Here is an 18,644-nt window from a genome sequence, read left to right on the forward strand (position 1 = left end):
GCATGAAATTAAAATTGGGGAGGCTTGGGGGGGGAAGCAAAAACAGGGAAGAAAAATTGACATTACAAAAAATACAAAGTGCTGAGAGTGCCTTAAAGAGAACATGGCTTTAAAATAAAGTGGGGACAGTTTTCAGGTGTTCCAAGCGTTTCCCTGTCTCTGGGCTGTGTTCCCTTCCCAAGCTGATTGGGAAAAGGGTTTGTCTATTTTCCCCTGTGAAAAATGCAGACAACAATGTTGGTTTGCATTTTCATCGACATTTTTCTTGGAAAATTTTCAGGGTGAGGGGTAACTTTTGAAACCCAAGAACTGAAATTTTCCTATAAAAACTGGAAGGGGGTTTTGTTTTGTTTTCCTTTGTTTCCAAAAACTGAGTTTTTCATGAAAACGTCCATATAGTCAGAAAAGCCAAAAAACATTTTTAAGGGAAATTTTCAACCTGCTCCATTCCCGTCCTGTCACTTGCCTGTCTGTCTATTTCCATGTAGGCAGCCACCTCCCCCACACACATATAGGTCTAAATCCCTAGTAAAGTACCCCCCCACCCCGCAGCACATAAGGAGAGACACCTGCACAGAGTCACGTTGGGGGAGGGAAGTGTCTTCCCCCATTCTGTGAGTATATGTAGAAGAGAAGGATCTACCCCAAAGCATCTGGGTCCTTTCCCTCCTCCCCCTACCCCATATGTATCTCGAAGTATACGGTTAAAGAATAGATCCTAGCAGAGGAAGTGAGAGGGGAAGGCAAAGAAGAAAAGGGCCATTGCCAGCTGAGATCTGACATGAGATGGGGAGTGGTTACACAGGAAGGCTGCACCTGGTGGCAAGAGCTGCAGAGGAGAAGGCTTCTGCACCGAGGGCGGTGAGATGGAGTAAAAGGAGGCCGGTTGTGGGCGAGATGAGGAAGTGGCAGAAGAACAGATCAGATTCTGGGTTGAATTCTGCTCTCGTCACCCCCGTGTAAACCTGCCGTGACCCCACTGACTTCAGTGGCGCTAACATGGATTGACACCGATGTGACAGCTCAGAGGCTGGTCCAAGGCAGGTGGTTTTAAACTGGTTCCGCCGGTGTCCGGGGAGAGCTGGTGGCATTGGTTGAGGATGGGAACAATGGGCTCAGACAGTGGGTGGGGCAGTGACGCTCTGCATGACCCCGATCTGCTTTGCTGACCCCCCCATTATCTTCCTGTTGTTCCCCAGGTCTTTGAGGGAAATGCTGACAGCCTCCAAGAGGTCTCCAACACGTTCATCCCCCCCATCCTGGCCCGCTACCTCCGCATCGTGCCCCAGAGCTGGAACCAGAGGATCGCCCTGAAGGTGGCACTACAAGGCTGCCAAGTGGCTCGTCTGAAGGTGCCCCGGCCCTATGGTGAGAGGCTACGCTGGAGCAGAGGGGGCTGCCCAGTCAGACTGAAGTGTGGTTATCACTAGCCAGCGACAGTGTCCTCCAGCATGGACCTGTATTGGCTTCATTGCTGCATGGCTCTCTGGTGCAGGGGGCTGCCCTCCTCTCCAGTGGCTCCCTGGGCGCTGAGGAGATGATCCTGAATCCCAATACCTCTCTGCACTGGTTAGCTAAGAATTAAAGCGTACACTTTGCAGCCGGGGCTGGGCAGATGGAGATGAATGCTATCTAAGGGATGGGGCCAAGTGGCAGCTGTCTCTGGGCTGTGCTTACCTCTTGTAAGCTAAGCAGGGTTGGGCTGCGTCATGCCTCGATTGGGAGACTTACACGAGCGTGCAGAGGGGTTGGAAGTAAGCCAACCCCCCCAGGTAAGGGCTGGGGTCCTTTCCATGTGTCCATTAAAGATCCTAAGGCAGGTTAGCCTGGCTAGATCCTCCTTAGCCAGTGCATCCTGCCACTCTAAATTCCACCTGCAGTTTCAATTGGATTTTCTTTCCTTCCTGTCCTCAACTGCTGTGTAGCATTACAGCAAAGTGTCAGACAAGGTGCCTTCCACCCCAGAGGTAGCTGCATTGCAGTAGAGGGATGAAAAGCACCCTGTACAACTAAGAGTGTTACCATCAGCTTGGAACAACCAGGCTTCTGCTGGAAAACAGTCACTTCTGCCCTGTGCTGCTGTCTAGGGAGCAGGGCAGGTTCAGGTGGACACAGGCCAGATTCTTTGCTGGAGAGGAGTAGCTGACTGTTCATTACTTGTTGCATGTTAATGGTGCTTATTAAACTGTGTGGTTTGCAGTACCCAGTGCCCCAAAGGAGGTTCCCATCCTGACCAGCATCCCCACCGATCGCACCGCGATCCCAGGAGTCACCATAAATCCAGAAAAAGCAGGTAGGTGCAGCTCAGAGCACAGGGGTAGCATGGCCTAGTGGTCCAAGCTGGGGGAAGACTTATCTTCAACTCTGCCACTAACTCACTGTGCGACTCTGAGGAAGTCAGTCATTTCAGGACCAATTTTTAAAAGTTACTCACGTGCACCAGTAAACGGGCAACCCTGGGATGAATCTGGGCATGCAAATCCAGAATGTGCAAACCCAAATGGCCAGTTAGACATGTGGTCAGCTAATGGCTTGTGCAGACACCTGATCTGTGCACACTACAGAGGCAGTTGTACTTGCAAATTAGGCTCCTGATTGCACATGGAGGTTAGCTTATGCAATTGGATACACATTTTTTAAACAAGTCAGGGTGTTAACCTTTGTGCCTCAATTTCCCCATCCAGAATGTGAGGATAATAATGGTCTCTTGACAGTGGAGCCATGCAGGACAAGAAAGAAATTTTCAAAGGGCAGCTCGACATCCAACTCCCCCTGTGCAAGTCAGTGGGAATTGGGTACCTAACTCCCCTCTGCACCTTTTAGAATTCCCCCCCCCCCAAGTTAAGTAGCATGCATTGAGCACTTGGAGAATACAGGCTCATGTGTACAGTATACAGGCCCAAACTTATGTGGCATTGCTCCTGCTGTACCCCCGTGAGAGCAGGATTAGTCCCCTACGGCGCTATCAGCATGTTATTTGGTCTTGTTTCAGACTGTGATGTGTCTTCTCACCCCCTGCCCGGAACTCCTGCAAAGTTAGACAGGGATGTAGATGGGAGCTGCATGACTCACACGGGAGGGAAAGGGATAGACTGAAATGAGTTGGAAGAACTCTGAGCCTGATCCAATGCCCTTGTGCTACACTTCAGCTTGACCCAGCACAACTCTGTCCTCCTCGGTGCAGTGACACCAGAGCAAACCGGTAGTGGCATAACCGGGAATCAGGCCCTTTATTTCAATAAGGAAGATCTGCCCAAACTCTGCTTGCACTAATAGTGGTGTCAATCTGGAATGACTCTGCGTTTACATAAGTGCAGCTGAGGTTAGCTGGTGCAGTAGGAGCTACCCTCCCCTTTCAATCTCCTTTAACCAGAATTTGGCCTCCTGAGTTTAGTTTACAAGCTGGCCACCTGCCCATTGGTTACAAAAATGCAGGGGAACATGTGGTGACCTGAAGCCTGTTTCATGAGGTCTATATTGGCATCAGAAGGAGAAGGATTAAATAACAGAGCTTTTTTAAAAAAATCCTGCCACAATTAAAAGTTTTCGGGAATTTTTCCCTGTGGTTCTGGTCAATCTGCCTTTCTAAAAATACTGTCCTGGGTTTGCAAAAAGAAAAGGAGTACTTGTGGCACCTTAGAGACTAACCAAGTACTCCTTTTCTTTTTGCAAATACAGACTAACACGGCTGTTACTCTGAAACCTGTCATTATGCAAGGCACTGCATTTAGCCGTATGGAGTGGAAAAAAATGTTTTAAATTGGTTAGTCTCTAAGGTGCCACAAGTACTCCTTTTCTTTTTGCAAATACAGACTAACACGGCTGTTACTCTGAAACCTGTCCTGGGTTGTGATCCTTGACTGGTCTAATCAGCACTCATGCCCCTGAAGCCAGTTGAGTCACAGTGGGGTAAATCAGGAGTCACTGCCCTGCACCCAATGGAGTGACATGGGCATAGAAGCAAAAAATCAGATTCTGTATTTTCCTTTACCTAACATGGCTCCCGTTGGAGTCAGGGCTGCAGTGGCAGAGCTTGGACCCTTTGCAACAGGGGTCTGGAGCAGTGCATCCTCATTGGGGTGTGGTGTAACCAGCTTCCACTGACACCAGGAGGGAGGGAGGGACAGAGGAGCCCTTTGCTGAGTCCCCGCTTCCTTCCCCAGGCTCCATGTTACTGGTGATGCTGCTGATCGGGGGCTTTGTGCTGCTCTTGTCTGGCCTCTTGCTGCTGGCTCTCCTCTGCCGTAAGAAGAGGTGGGTGATGCCCCTCCTGCCCTTTCCCCCGTCCCGTGCTCCCTGTTTCCCTCCATCATCTCCCAGAGCAGGGTGCTCTCCCCCGGGATCAGACTTGTCCCTCACCAAAGACACCAGGGGCAGCGTTTCTCCTGGAACAGAACCTGCTGCTGACAGAACCCAGGGCTGGGCACACAGGCTGTGGAGTCAGCACCCCCAAGGCTGGGCTGCCACCAGGCAGCCCCTGCTGAACATGCCTCTGAGGGGCCCCATCCACACCAGGAGGCGGGCCACCCTTTGCAAAGCTCAGTGCCAACCTTCTGGAGCCCCGAAGGCTGCACCAAAGGTAAAAGCCCTCGATTGTAATGGTTGCTGGGACTTGTGTTCCTGAGCCATGGTAGCCAGTGTGCTAGACACACAAGCCGCTCACCAGCATCCCCCTGCTGGGGCTCTGTGGGCTTCAGTGACTCACACCCCCAGCATCCTCCTGCTGGGGCTCCTCACAGTACCTCTGCTCTGGGCCTGGATCACGATCTCGTCTCATCAGTGGGGAATACTGATGCTCAGTGAGGCAAAAGAAGCTACCCACAGCCGTACAAATCAGCAAGAGGGCCAAGAATAGGACCCAGGAGTCCTGGCTTCTGCCAGAAGCGGATTAGAGGTTTGTGGGGTCCTGGGCCAGAGCAAGTGGGGGCCCCTCTCCACCTCTTCTGCCTGCAATCCCCGCTGCCCACCCGGCGCTCCTGCTGGGGAGCGGGGTCAGGGCGTGGGGGCTTTTCACGCTCTCCCTGCCTGCCTGGCGCTCCTGCTGGGAAGCAGGTCGGGGCGCGGGGGTGCCCATGTTTCCAGGCCCCCCCCAAATTGGCTGGGGCCCCTGGGCATGGGCCCCATTGGTTCAGTGGCTAATCCACCACTGACTCCCCCTGCCCTGCACTCACCACTATGCCATGCGGTTGCATTCATGCCCGTGCCTCTGGATTCTCCCATTTCTCCCCCCTTCACAAGGGCAGTACCAGTATTTATACAGATGCCCAAAGCCAAGCTGGCCCTCTGCATCCTGAACTGCTGCCCTAGGCACCTCTCGACCGGTAACCACAGGGCAAAGGCAAAGTTGATCCACAGCTGGTGAATTCATTGGGGTTTGAGTGGTATGTTCAGGTGAACCCTGACTCCTTGGGCTCCAGGGCTTATGGCGCAGGAGGTTGCAGGTGCTGAACTGCTGACTTCAGACCCAGTGCTCACAAGCTCTGCAGGAACAGATTAGGAGCTCAGTGCTCTCCCTGGTGAGCTTAGGAGCTCTGTACCGCTGAAGCACACACGTACCAGGCCCCTGAGATTTGGGGTGCCCCCTGAGACCTTTGTGTAACTGAGAGTTCAAATTACGTGACACCCTGGGAAGTTGTCCACGAACAAAGCTCTTCATTAGTCTTCAAAGATAGATTCTGCCTTGTGCTAGTTCGGAGCAAATGGGCTGCTCTAACCTGCTCACCAGCACCTGGGCCGTGCGGTGGCTTCACGGGTGCTCAGCCTGTGCGGAGCTGCTGTGGACTTGCCTTGTTTCCCCCTCTCTCTTTTGGCAGGAAGACAGCAGCTGATCTGAACTGCAGCCTCATGAAAGGTAAGTGCCCCCGAAGCACTGGAGTAACCAGGACCGGAGTAACCAGGTGGGATGGTAGCCAGCTGGCAAACGGTCTGCCCAGGGCTTCCCTGAGAGTCAGGAAGGGCTGGACTCCGACAGCGGGTTATTTCCACATTAGTAGCGAAATGAGTCACTCTGGCTTAACGTTTCCTAGTCTGTCCTGTTGGCAGTTGGCACGCTCCTCAGCGGACATATCAGCAACAGCAAAGCAGCACTTCCCAAGCCCCTCTGAGCTCAGTCCCTCATCCAGGCTGCTCCTCGCTTAAGGGGGATATTCCCTGGGCTCAAGTGGGGCTCGGGCCGCATGCTGGCCTGCTCAGGAGGCATTTCACTCCCCCACAAATGCATAAAGGCCACAATGTTCAGATGCAGCTGCTCATTCTGGGTGCCCCCTTTGAACCACCTTGGCCCAGATCAAAGGTATTTAGGAACATAACTCCCCTTGAAATCAATGGGAGAGAGGCACCTTAATATCTTTGAGGATCTGTGTCTTTGGTCTCTATTGTCAGAGCCATTGAGCACCCACAACTGCTCCTTACTTCAGCTGGGGTTGTAGGTTCTAGCTCTCCATCTTAGGTACTTACAATGCCCCCCCATCTCAGCATCTCCCACTCTTCACTGTATTTATCCTCGGATACCCCTGGGAGGAAGGGCAGTGCTGGTATTCCGGTTGGGCAGATGGGGAACTGAGGCACAGAGCACAGCTAAGGTACTTGACCAAGGTCACACAGGAAATCTGTGGCAAAGCAAGGACTCAAACCTAGGTCTTGCACAGCCTAGGCTGGCAAGCTAACCATTGGGCCAGCCTCCTCCTCAGCCCCGAGGTGTCTCATGTTGTGCACCCAAAAACAGCAGACACAATGACAAATGTTGGCCTAAATCTTTGATTACAAGCTTGCGATGGAGCTCACATTGAAACCCTCCTCCTCCACCCAGGTGTCACTCACACCCACTTCTCTGCCAGCGCTGATATTGCTGGGGATTATCTGGGGGATGGGCAGGTGCCTTTCCTGGCACATGGCTGCTTTGTGACACACAATGAGTGCCACACTAATTCATTGGCCTCCGTGGGGCCCGATTCCTTGCTGCCTCCGACGTCATTTACACCTCTGCAGAGAGCATCCTGCTCGAGTCGTGGGCTACGCTCACTCTGCCTGGGGGGAAAGGCGCAGGGCAGGGGAGAAGCAGCCCAAAGGCTGAAGTGTCTGTCTTAGCTGCCCTTCCCATCCCCAGTCTTTTACTATTCCCACATGGGAGTTGTCTCTATAAGAAAAGCTGCTCTGATGTAAACAACTCCATTTAAAAATCCACCTGGTAACACTGGCGCAAGGGCTTGTTTGCATGGCCAGCTAGTGCATGGTGAGCCGGGCTGTAATTCTTCATGCACTAGTATGACCCTGGGGACAACTGGCAAAGGGCGTAAGGGGGGCACAGGGCACCCGACAGGTTCCATTGTGTGCTTTGACACACTGCTGTTAGCAAGCAGCAGGCCAGCGCCCTGAACAGCCACACCCTGGGTTGCAGCACACTAAGTCCCCATGTGGACAAGCCCACGGACGCTGCCTGAATGTGAGGCAGTGTTGCCTAGTGGATAGAACCAAGAGACCTAGGTTCTATTCCCGGCTTTGCCACGGGCCTGGTGGGTGACCTTGGGGAACCCGTTTCCCCACTCTCTGCCTCAGTTTCTCCATCTGTAAAATGGCATTAGCTGGGCAACCATTGTGTATGGCCCTTCAATTGCTACTGCTGGAAAGTGCTCTGTAAGAGCGAGATATTGGTATTAAACCAAGTTAGTGTTATTGGTAGTTATAGAAGCCATGAGTCCTGACGCCCAGGCCTATCCTTCCTCCAGGTACTTTGCTGACCCCCTTTTGCCCTTCTATGGTCTGGTTTGAGAAGTGGCCTCTAAATTTGCACCCACTGGTTTTCTGGGCCACCCAACTACCTTAACTCCTCTGCAGTTTGTTTCCCTGCTTGCCAGCCCTAACGCTGCAGCAGCACTGTGCGCCTCCCGCTCAGCCTTAGGGAAGAGAAGAAAAGCCACCCAACTAACAGAGGCTTGGGGGGTTCCACCTCTCTCCTTAGGGTACCCGAAATTGGAATCCAGCCAGGTGTGCGCCAGTGAGAGCCTACAACCGTCCAGCTCTGAACTGACCTCGTTCCCCGTGGCTGGGACCCCAGTCGAGCTCAGCGGGACTCATTCACCAGGTAATGGGGAACTGGGTGTTCCATTAGAGCAGTGGTTCCCAAACTAGGGGTGCGGCTTGTTCAGGGAAAGCCTGACGGGACGGGACGGTTTGTTTACCTGCCGCGTCCACAGGTTCAGCCAGTTGCAGCTCCCAGTGGCCGCAGTTCGCCGCTCCAGGCCAATGGGGGCTGCGGGAAGCGGCAGCCAGTATGTCCTCAGCCCACGCCGCTTCCTGCAGCTCCCATTGGCTGAGAACAGCAAACCGCGGCCATTGGGAGCTGCGATCGGCCGAACCTGCGGACACGGCAGATAAACAAACTGGCCCGGCCCGCCAGGGGCTTTCCCTGAACAAGCCGCACCCCTAATTTGGGAACCACTACATTAGAGCATGGGGACCACTCCCAGAATAGAGAGCAACGCCTACCCCTCCTTACCCCTGCTCCATGGCTCAGGATTTTTCCCTCCAGCATGTTTTCCAGGGCATCGTCCACGCCAGTTTTCAAATAACTCAAGCAATAGGGCTTCCTCAAGAGACGACTGGACAGTCCAAGAGAGCTCAGCCTCCAGAAATGGGACCTATTTTACCAGAATCAGTCTGATCAGGCCAAACTAGACCCAGAGATTCCCGGGGAGCCCTCAACCCCACACATTAGCACCAGCACGTTTGCACTGATGTATCAACCCCTCTCCCTAAGCATGGGGCAAGGCGGGCCACTTTGAAGATCTGTGGCACCTTTTATTCAAGGATCCCTCAGCACCTTACAAACACTAACAGCTTCACCTCCAAGGGGTATCAGTATCCCCACTTTACAGCTGGGGAAACTGAGGCCCAGCGAGGTGAAATGACTTGCCCAAAGTCACTCAACAGATCAGTGGCAGTGCTGAAAACAGAACCCAGGAATCCTAGTTACCAGACACCTGCTCTAACCACTACACAATGCTCCGTCCTGTTGCCACGATCAGAACTAGAGTCCTGACTCCCATTCTCCTGGGCAGGAGCAGCCTGAGGTGTTTTGCTGGCTAGGGCAGAAAACATCCTCCCCCCCCCCCACACACACACCCTGAGAGCAGCAAAAAAGGCAAGTGGTACAGAGCCCCCTGGAACTTGGCACACGAGTCAGCTGCCCTGCTTGCCCGCCCGCAGAACCAGCCCTGCTCCTGCACTAGCACCTATCACCAGGCCCCATGATCTGCTACCTACACATGTGCACCACCCAAGAATGGAACTTGCGACCCAGCAGACAGAACAGATGGGTGCACAGACAATGCAATGCTGCAGCTGCCAGCAGAGGGCACTGGTACCACCTACACCAGCCAGCCCAGCTCAGGCATAGGGCTCAGTCACAGACAGCAGTGAACTGGCTAACTAAGGGGGCAGGAGGAGCGAGGGTTAAATTTCTGCCGTTGACACAGGAGCCTCCTGTGCCGGGGAGAGGGAACCTTTATAGCGCATCTCCTGGAGGGTGCATGCCCCAAGCCACGGCCTGGCATAGAGATCCCTCTCCTGGTGTGGGCTGAGAGTGGGCCGCCTTGGGGCAGAGAGGTGAAGTGGATGATACTGCCATGCAGGGCTTCTGTGGCCACCCTCCCCACAGCTTTCCTGGTGCGGAAGGGCTGGGGCTTGACAGCCCTGGAGACCAAAGATCTCTGTTTATCCACAGATCAAGCTTCCCCCGTGATTTCCCTGCCAACCCTGAGCTGGAAGAACTAGCAGTGCAGGGAAGGATGGAGTTCAGTCTCCATGGCCAGTTAGCCCTCCCTTCTCCTCCCCCTCAACCTCCAACAGCAAGGGGGCCATTTGAGGTGGTGGAGTCTCCAGTGTGGGCTGCTGCTCACTGCAGACTGGGCCGAGATCCATTAAACTCACTCCCCTGCCATGGCCACTGGTGCTCTGGGCCAGATTCCATCCAGCCTAGCGCTGAAAAGACTCCTGCTCCCATTGTCACTGCTAGCAGCTCCCGAGCCAGAGCAGGCCAGATGGCTGAGCCAGGCTCCACCGGTCAGGTCTCACTGAAACAACCCAGCGCAGCTGCAAAGAACAGCTCCTGTCTCGCTCTCTCTGGAAACCTCAGCCTGGCTTCCTCTCAGCCCTTGGCACAAGCCGATCCAGGATATGTTTGTAACCCAGGCCCACTCCCAGCTTGATCAGGACTCCCTGCCCTTCTGTTGTCCTGCCTGTGTATGCCTAGCTCCCATTGATTTCCGTGGGACTGGGGCACTCATTACAGCTGAGGAGCTGGGCCCCACATGCTGCAGCAATGGGATGCGTTAAGATCTTAGATTGCTCTCTGGGCTAGGTTCCTCCCTGCACTGGAGCTCAGCTCAGTGTATGGCTCGCCTGGGGGGGGAGGGGGGAGGAGCTTTACACCACCACCTTGGCCCCTTCTTCCCCATGCTGGGTCAGCTCAGGATTACCTCAGCCTTTGGTACAGGTCCCAGCAGCCCTTCCTCGTGCCAGCTGCCAAGGGTACCAGCAGCTTGGTGTAGATAGGAACATTTCCCCAACACCTCCTCCTGCCCCAGGAGCTGCCCTGCCAAGGGTGTGTGCCACCAGCTGCCCTGACTTTGCTGGGGGACCCCTCTCTGTCAGGGGATTCTCTGGGGTCCCCACTAGTGGCTTGATTGCTACCTGACATACATCAACATAGGGACTATAAAGGAGCTGCAGGTAGGTAGGTGGCAGAGGGAGGGTGTCCAAGCAAACTCAGCCAGCCCATCCCCTCACAGCCAGGCAGTGTTGCAGCAAATCCACCTCAGCCCCCCACCCCCATCCCCATGTCAGCTGTTTGGCACTGCAACAGTGGGTCTTGTCTCATGATTCTGGCCCTCCGGCCAGGTCCCTCACGGTCTCACCCCTTCTGGGGCAATAAAAAGTCCTGCAGGCCAGACAGCCCCTGACCCAGTATCAGATTAACAGCCCCAGACTGGGCTCTGTAGTCCTTGAGTCCTTTATCTCAGGGAGGCTTTCCTCCCCCTGTGCTAGGGAGGATAGGGAACCCCAGACCCACCCTCACCACTGGGTTCCAGATCAGAGCCCCACAGGAAGTGGCTGGAATCAGCCCCTCCGAGCCCCTTACTGGTTCCCTGCCCAGCTTCCTACCACAGGCCATTTCTCAGACTCAGCTCCTGGGATCCTCTCCTCTTGGCGGTCTGGCTTCTCAGACATCTCCCCTATCTGTTACTGAAGGACCTGACAGTCACCCGGGAAGGGCAAATGGGCCTCAATCCAGCAGCAAACATCTGGATGCTTGAGCAGCTGATAACAGTGCCATCCGTACAAAGGGACCCGTCAGCTGAAAACAGGACAGGGATCTGAGGCCTTGAGTGTATTGTTGGTGATGTCTGGGCATCTCGCCATCATCTGCACCAGCTGGTAAAAGCCTGGCAGAGAGAGCAATCGGCTGCTTTGCTGAGGGTCGATCAGCTACAGGGAACTGCAATGATTCCCAATGGGGGTAGGAGTTCGGCCAGGGCTGGCAGAAAGAGGTCCCTGGTCTCTCACAGGGGAGGCCTGAAGGAACAAGTCACGCCCCTCTCCTCCCCCAGCTCTGGCAGCTGGATACCCGAGCAGCCAGTGATGGAATCCTTTCTAGGCTCAGGTTGGAAAATCTGTGCCCATAGCACGGGACCAGCTGGCTCAGGGGCTCGGTTGCCTTTCTAAGGGCTTGTGCTGCTTTTCCTTTGCAGAATATGCTGAGCCCGACATGGTCCAGGTGAGCCCCAGCAGTCAGACAGCCCCATCCACCTTCAAACCCGCCCTGGACGAAGGCTACACGCTCCCGCTGGTAGTGAACCACTATGACGTGCCGGGCAAGTACCACGAGTACGCAGAGCCCCTGCCACCCGAGCCTGAGTACGCCACCCCCTTCACAGAGCAAGCCCTGGAGGCCGGGGGTGCCACTGCCAAGAAGAACACCTGTGTCATCAAAGTAGTCCCCACCACCCAAGGTCGGGCAGGGTCGCTGGCCTCCCCGATGTCCCCAGGGATCCAGCCACAGTACGACTTCCCAGCTCAGCGGCTTGGTGAGACGCCGAACAGCACAAGAAGGGAGGGATCCCACCAAGCCAGCACTGTGTACACAGAGCCCCAGACTGAGCGGACTTCCACCCTGTGGGGTGACGGCCTAGCGGGGCTCACCACCTCCCCAGAAGGGCACTGCTTCCAGATCCAAGACTCCCCTCTCACCCACATTTACCACGAACCTTTGTGAGGCTGTGGAAAAGAGACTCACATCAGACACACACCAGGCAGCTGGAGAAGGGGGTCCGGCTGCACTGGGGAATCTGCTCTGGGCCTATAGAGCAAGAAGCAGCAGCCCTGTCTATCACCAGCAAAGGGAAATGAAATAGCCATGGGGTTTATAGCACCGATTTGTGCGGAAGAGGCTGATCCTTCTGACTACCTGATTATTTTGTTTGGGTTGTTTTTTTCCCTTGAACTTAATAGATACCCCAGATCATCTTCACCTCCCTTTCGGATTCGAAGGGGCAGTGTCAGGATCAATGATCGTATATAAATATATATCTCCTTTACCTGCATCACTATTACTGGTTTTCTTAATAACCATCATTTATACTTTGCCATTGGCTACACATAAAGTGAAAGAGCGCCCCCTGCTGCCATATGAGCTCTCTAATGCCTCCCTCTGGTATTAAAACTTGAATGGAATTTTACAAACCTCATCAGCGCCAAGGCTGTTGGTTTGTTTGTTCTTCTGCCTTTCATGGTGAAAGCAGGCAGGTCAGTTTCACGTTTTGTTTCTAGTCGGTTTCAGTTCCTGTGTTTGTCTCAAGAAGAAAAGGAGGACTTGTGGCACCTTAGAGACTAACCAATTTATTTGAGCATGAGCTTTCGTGAGCTACAGCTCACTTCATCGGATGCATACTGTGGAAATTGCAGAAGACATTATATACACAGACACCATGAAACAATACCTCCTCCCACCCCACTCTCCTGCTGGTAATAGCTTATCTAAAGTGATCATCAAGTTGGGCCATTTCCAGCACAAATCCAGGTTTTCTCACCCTCCGCCCCCCCACAGACAAACTCACTCTCTTGTCTCCTGTCACTGGCAGATAGATACCTTTCCAGCAAAAGCTGGTGTGCGGTGTTTAAATCCCAAAACAAAGGCTGCTCTTCCTTGAGGTATAAAATCAAAAGAGATGGAAAATATTTACAGATAAATTAGGGCTTGTAAAATGTTTTTTTAAAAACCCACAAACTATGTTTTTTACACCTACGCTTCACTGACCAGGGGCTCAGTCCAGCAAACAGTGATGTTATGCAGGCAAATCACATTACTCACCTGAGCGGTTTTTAGGAATGAAATTACTTACATGTGCGTCTGCAGAAAGATATTTAAGTGCTTGGCACCTAAATACCTTTGAAGATCTGGAGCTAAGTCCTTCTTTTAAATCAGCTATGAAGCGACAGATATTCTGCACATGCATGGTAGGACAGATCAGGGGAAACTGGAATCAAGAGGAGAGGAATTGCAATTCTATCCTCTCTCTAACTGGCTTCTTCACTGATCAAATAGGCAATGTTTGTAATGGGATAGGAGAACACTGGTTGCAAAGCGTAGTGGCCATTCCTTTCTATCTGTTAGAGAATTGCACCTGTTTCCTGTGATCTTTCTGCCTCTGTCCCTGCAACAAGCACTTAATCCAAGATTCTTGGAAAGGGACAAAGTTGCATAGCAATTAACTGCAGTGCCGAGACAGGACGGGGAGCTTGGTGCTCTTCTTAAGCACGTATCATCGCAGTCCCAGCTTCATGGTGTTGCTTGGGGACAGCAATGTTTCCCAAGGGGAATTTGATCTATAACTGTGTTTCTCTAACAGCAGCCAGATGGATGGAAAAAACCCACGACTGCAGTGTCAGAACTGCTCATTCTTGGCTGACCCCATCCTTCCACCATCGCAGGCTGCCAACTCCTCCAGTGCATGGGGAATGGAGCCTCAAATCTGTGTTGTGTTTGACAATGTGCTCCCAAGGAGAGAAGAATGAACAACAATAATCATCACACCTAGCTCTTCTAATAGTGCTTTTCATTAGTAGCTCTCAAAGCACTTTACAAATGAGTATATCCTTATCCCCATTTTACAGATAGGGAGACTGAGGCACAGAGCAGGCATTGACTTGCCCAGGGTCACCCAGCAAAGCAGCAGCAGAGCCAAGAATAATACTCAGGTCTCCTGAGTCCCAGTTCAGTGTCCTATCCAGTAGGCCAGTGGTTCTCAAACTAGGGACCACGGTCCAAACCCCTGGGGGTCCGCGAGTCATGTCCAGCTCCAGGGGTCCGTGAATCATGTGTGGGGCCACCAGCTCTGCTGATCAACTCCTCCTCCTCCCTCCACGCTGTTCAGCAGTGTGCAGGAGGTGCTGGGAGGGAGGGGAAGGAGCAGGGACGGGGTGCACTCAGGGAGAGGTGGAAAGAGGCGGGGAAGAGGAGGAGCAGGGTTGGAGCCGGGGCAGGAAGAGGAGGGGTGGGGGGTGCAGGCCTTGGGGGAAGGGGTGGAGTGGGGGCAGGACCTGGGGCTGAGCAGGGGTTGAGCCCCCCCCCCCGCAGGGAAAAGTAGAAGCCAGCTTCGGGGTCCATGAAAAATTTTAAATCAAAATGGGGGTCCTCGGGTTGCTAATGTTTGAGAACCACTGCACTACGCCATTCTGCTATGCCCATTTTCTGCAGTCACCCTGTACAAAACCACACATGTACACTCCTCCAGAGATGCACACACACTCATATACAGATTGCTGTGCAGCCTTTCCTATATGCACTTCCCCATTCATTCCGAAATACTTCCGTAGAGGCACGCACAGCTCCTGGCAGTACCTCACAGCATGGATAAAGCCCTGTCGCTTTGGCAGCAGCCCCAGGACCATTAGGGGGTTCTTTAATATTCAGCAGACGGATTCCAAGAATCTCAGGATGCGTGTGTCTAGTTGTCTTTTGCTGCAGATCCATCCAGCGCAGCACTCTGTGGTACCTCCTCATGCACATGCACAGAATGATGCAGCAAGTCCAGGCTCAGCAAGAGCCTTCCTATGTGAGAGACTCTGCAAGTTCAATACCACAGCATGGGAGCCCCCTTGTGGTGTTTGAAACCCCATGACCAACCCCAAGTCTTTGCCTACCCCGTTTGCTTTCAGTGACGGGGAACAGCCATCTTCCCCGCAGAGTTGTGATGCTTGGCACTGGAGAGGCAGAGCCACTGGGGGTGTACAGTAAGGCCCTGATCCAGCTCCCATTATATTCAACAGAAAGACTCCCACTGACTACAGTGCGGTTTGGACTGGATACTAAGTGCCAGTATTGCAGCTCCCCAGGTTTGGGTGATGCTGCTCCGGAGGCCTCATGGTGCACCTGAGGGTTGGTGTGTCACAGTACCTGGATCTCCCCAAAGGGCAATTGACTGATTCCAAATAAAAGCCCCATTCGCCTGGCTCCAGTCCCTTGAAGAGGAATGGGCCATATCCTGGTCTGGTGGAAATCCACATTGCTCAGTGGAGTGATGCTGCTTCACACTACTGGAAGATCTGATCTGAATGGATCAATCAAAGCTAGGTATTTCCATTTGGAAACCTTCTCCTGCCCAATCGCTGGCTGCATCCAGTTCTGGTTTCCAGTTAGGTTTGTTCCTTTTACCCTGTAACATTGTTTGACTGAGACACAAGTGACGTTTCTGTGGTCAAGCGATGAAGCTCAGATGGGATTGTTTCAGGGAAGAAAAAAAAACCCTCAAAAAATTAATCGAAAACTGCTGGGGTGATATCCTGTCTGCACTGAAGTCAATGGCAAAATTCCCATTGACATCCGTGACAACAAACTGAACAATATCAGAGAACCAAGTACCCAGGAAATTTCACAATCTGAATGTTTTTGAAGCAGAGCAAATCCAGTCTTCCCTGGGAATTGTTTGCGTGTCTCTAACACAAACTCCCCTTTCCCAAGAACACATTGAGAGGGGCCTTGAGCATCATTAGGCAGTGCACAGTTATTCATAACAGGATGTTTCTGCTGGGCTACTTTTCTGTATACAGCCAGTCCTTCAGCACACTAGACTAGTGCTTGTCCTTGTCATTTGCAAGTTGTGCCATTTAAACTGTGTGGGAGACATTTAACATTTTTAAGATTCATATTTGAAAGAGAAAATCTTTGTAAAATCTATCCATCCATCCCAATACACCCCCTTATCTATCTAACCATCCATTCCCATACACTCCTCCCTTAGCTATCTATCCATTCATCTATCCCCATAACACCCTTTATCTATCTAACCCTCATAGACATCCTTTATTTATCTAATCTATCTATCTATGACAAAACTCAGTGTACAAAATGTGTACACTTGGCTACATACACAGATACAGACAGTGAATAAATATGTTAATAAACCATAGTACTGTGCCCAGCATGATGTCTGCATTAGTTTGCAGTGGGAGGTGGGCTGAGCCCCTGTTCTTGATAACCAGCATTAATCTGGAATAATCCCAGCACCGGAAGAATTACCTCTCCAGCACCTTCTGGCAACCTATCCACCTCCTCTCTGATTCAAACACTGCCAGCCACAAGATCACTTTCAGGAACAATATTTTGCATATTGCAGCAAGATTTTTACCCGTGGGGGTTAAAACTCAAACAGGGAAACCAATTTTAATTTCACTCTGCTAGATAGCCCTCTGTTAAAATAACTGCAAGCATACAAATGGCATCTTGCTTCTCCCCCTCCCCCACCATATAATTCATGCTTCAATAAAATCTAACTGCAGGAAGGGATAAATAATGCATCATTAAGTATTTAGCAAACAGCAAGGCCAAACACAGAAAAACAGAGTGAGGGGAAGGGAAAATACACATATTCTGTTCTAGGTAGTTAATAATTATATAAAGCAAATTAAATTCTAGAGGATAAATGTACTTCCTGTCTGGAAAATTATGAAAGACTTCAAAGCAAGAGGAAGAACTATCTTTGTATTTGGAGTAGAAATAAATATTCTCTGAACTAGGCATTCAGAAATTTATTTCAAGTGTTACTTACACTCACCCATAACCTTAGTGGGGAGGACAGCAGTCAGTGAGCAGTTATACCCTAGAGAGACAGTTTAAAGAGGGAAACAGTCTCATTTAAACTACAAGGAGTTACAGAAATACAGCTTAGGGTGCTAGAAAACCCCTTCCCCTGCAAACTCTTTTACGTTATCAGTTATAAAACACGTGAACATGCATCCCAAAGAACTGTGATCAAAAACACGTGCTCAAGAAGTAAATTATATCACACCCCCTCTCAACCTGATTTTAACAACACACTTCGGGGCGCCAGAACCAACGATTACCAGCTGCCCCAGGAGCAAAAATTGTGCTTCCGAAATCTCTTGATGTCGATTCCGCACGAAGCAGGGTAAAGCCGCAGCCGCCCCACTCCATGTGCCATACATAGCAGAAGCCCTTTTTAACAAACCACCGGCGGCCCCGCCTCCCCAGTCTGTGACTCAGTCTTCACGGTCAGGACGAGATGCCGGTTCTCCCCTTGAGACAAGCCACTTGTCACATCCCACAACCACCCCCATCTAGTCCCATCACGGCTTTTTCGTTTATTTTACTGTAATTTAACCAGAAATCGTTCAAACGTGCGCACCAGAGCAGGCCGGCAGGAGATGCAAATAAGGCGAATGGCATGCTGGGATTCCACCATAGACCCGGCAGAGCGGAGCTGGAGGAGGGGCGGGGCCAGGGTGAGGGGAAAGCGGAATCCGCAGCAGCTTCAAAACAAGGCAAAAGCTTCAGCCAAGCCCTAGGGTGGGGAGGCTGCGGGAGCCCCTGGGGAAGAGATGGGCGCTCACAAGGGAGGGGAGGAAAGGGGCTGTTTTAAGGGGGCACCTAAATTTGAACCAGGGACCACTTGATCTGCAGACAAATGCCCTACCACTGAGCTATACCCCCACACCCCCAAAAAACCTGCTCACCTGGCTGCAAGGGTGTGTTACTGTAACTGCGTACTGTGTGTCGCTTTCCCCCCAGCACCTTTCTCTCACCATCGCTCTTGGCCATCTTTCGCGCTTCCTGTCCACCCTCAGTCTCTCTCGCTCCTTTCTTCACTGTCCGTTCACTACCTGTATGGATGGACAAGGTGAGCACAACGTGAAGCTGACAGGCACTGCCCCAGCTCCGACCCCCACAATCCCAATGGAATTCGGGTCCAGCTCTGCCCAATACCTCTGTGATTCGTCTTTTTTGTGCTTAACATTTCATAACGAGTCATTATTATTCACCGCGCCGCAGGAATGTGTAACAGGGTCGCACCAAGGCGGGGCAGTCACAGACCTGACCCCCCCCCCCGGTGCTCGGCGCTGTACATGGCTCAGTGGCCCCTTCCCTAGCGGGCCTACAATCTAAGCGGCCGCCGCACCCCGAGCCAGGTCACCGCTGCGTCCAACCTTCCATTAAACACCACAAGGAACCGTCCGCTCTCGTGGGACGGGGGGGCGGGACTCTATGTACCCCCCCACTGCCCTTCGCCCCCGGGGTCTGTTACCCGCACGCGGGACGGCAGCAGGGCCGACGGGAGGGGGACCCCCAGCGG

The 18,644-nt window shown here is 52.5% G+C and overlaps 1 protein-coding gene, 1 long non-coding RNA gene and 2 other non-coding genes across 8 annotated transcripts in view; 1 reads left to right on the forward strand and 3 right to left on the reverse strand.

The window, feature by feature from the left end:
- LOC141974449 (discoidin, CUB and LCCL domain-containing protein 1-like) overlaps nt 1–12,689 on the forward strand; it is a 62,697-nt gene extending 50,008 nt beyond the window's left edge. For 2 of the 4 annotated variants that reach the window (XM_074934177.1, XM_074934179.1), the window contains 6 exons: nt 1,200–1,368; nt 2,201–2,293; nt 4,164–4,254; nt 5,814–5,851; nt 7,958–8,080; nt 11,748–12,689. In XM_074934177.1, the coding sequence (XP_074790278.1) occupies nt 1,200–1,368; nt 2,201–2,293; nt 4,164–4,254; nt 5,814–5,851; nt 7,958–8,080; nt 11,748–12,271 (1,038 nt within the window). In that variant the 3' untranslated portion in view covers nt 12,272–12,689. The remainder of the gene's footprint in view (nt 1–1,199; nt 1,369–2,200; nt 2,294–4,163; nt 4,255–5,813; nt 5,852–7,957; nt 8,081–11,747) is intronic. The other 2 variants (XM_074934178.1, XM_074934180.1) reach the window with 2 other exon arrangements.
- Nucleotides 12,690–14,650: 1,961 nt separating this feature from the next.
- LOC141974524 (uncharacterized) lies at nt 14,651–18,534 on the reverse strand. Of its 2 annotated transcripts, none has more exons than XR_012635764.1 (4): nt 18,278–18,534; nt 18,028–18,174; nt 17,109–17,153; nt 14,651–16,166 (listed from the first exon to the last, which is right to left on the reverse strand). It is a non-coding gene; the product is annotated as an uncharacterized LOC141974524 (long non-coding RNA). The 2 variants fall into 2 exon arrangements; XR_012635763.1 differs by having other exon boundaries at nt 17,103–17,153.
- On the reverse strand, nt 17,374–17,515 carry LOC141974773 (U11 spliceosomal RNA). Its single transcript, XR_012635815.1, has one exon. It is a non-coding gene; the product is annotated as a U11 spliceosomal RNA (small nuclear RNA).
- TRNAC-GCA (transfer RNA cysteine (anticodon GCA)) lies at nt 17,933–18,004 on the reverse strand. The gene has a single exon. It is a non-coding gene; the product is annotated as a tRNA-Cys (tRNA).
- Nucleotides 18,535–18,644: the final 110 nt, after the last annotated feature.

This window comes from Natator depressus, chromosome 19 (assembly GCF_965152275.1).
Source record: "Natator depressus isolate rNatDep1 chromosome 19, rNatDep2.hap1, whole genome shotgun sequence".
Lineage (NCBI taxonomy): Eukaryota > Metazoa > Chordata > Testudines > Cheloniidae > Natator > Natator depressus.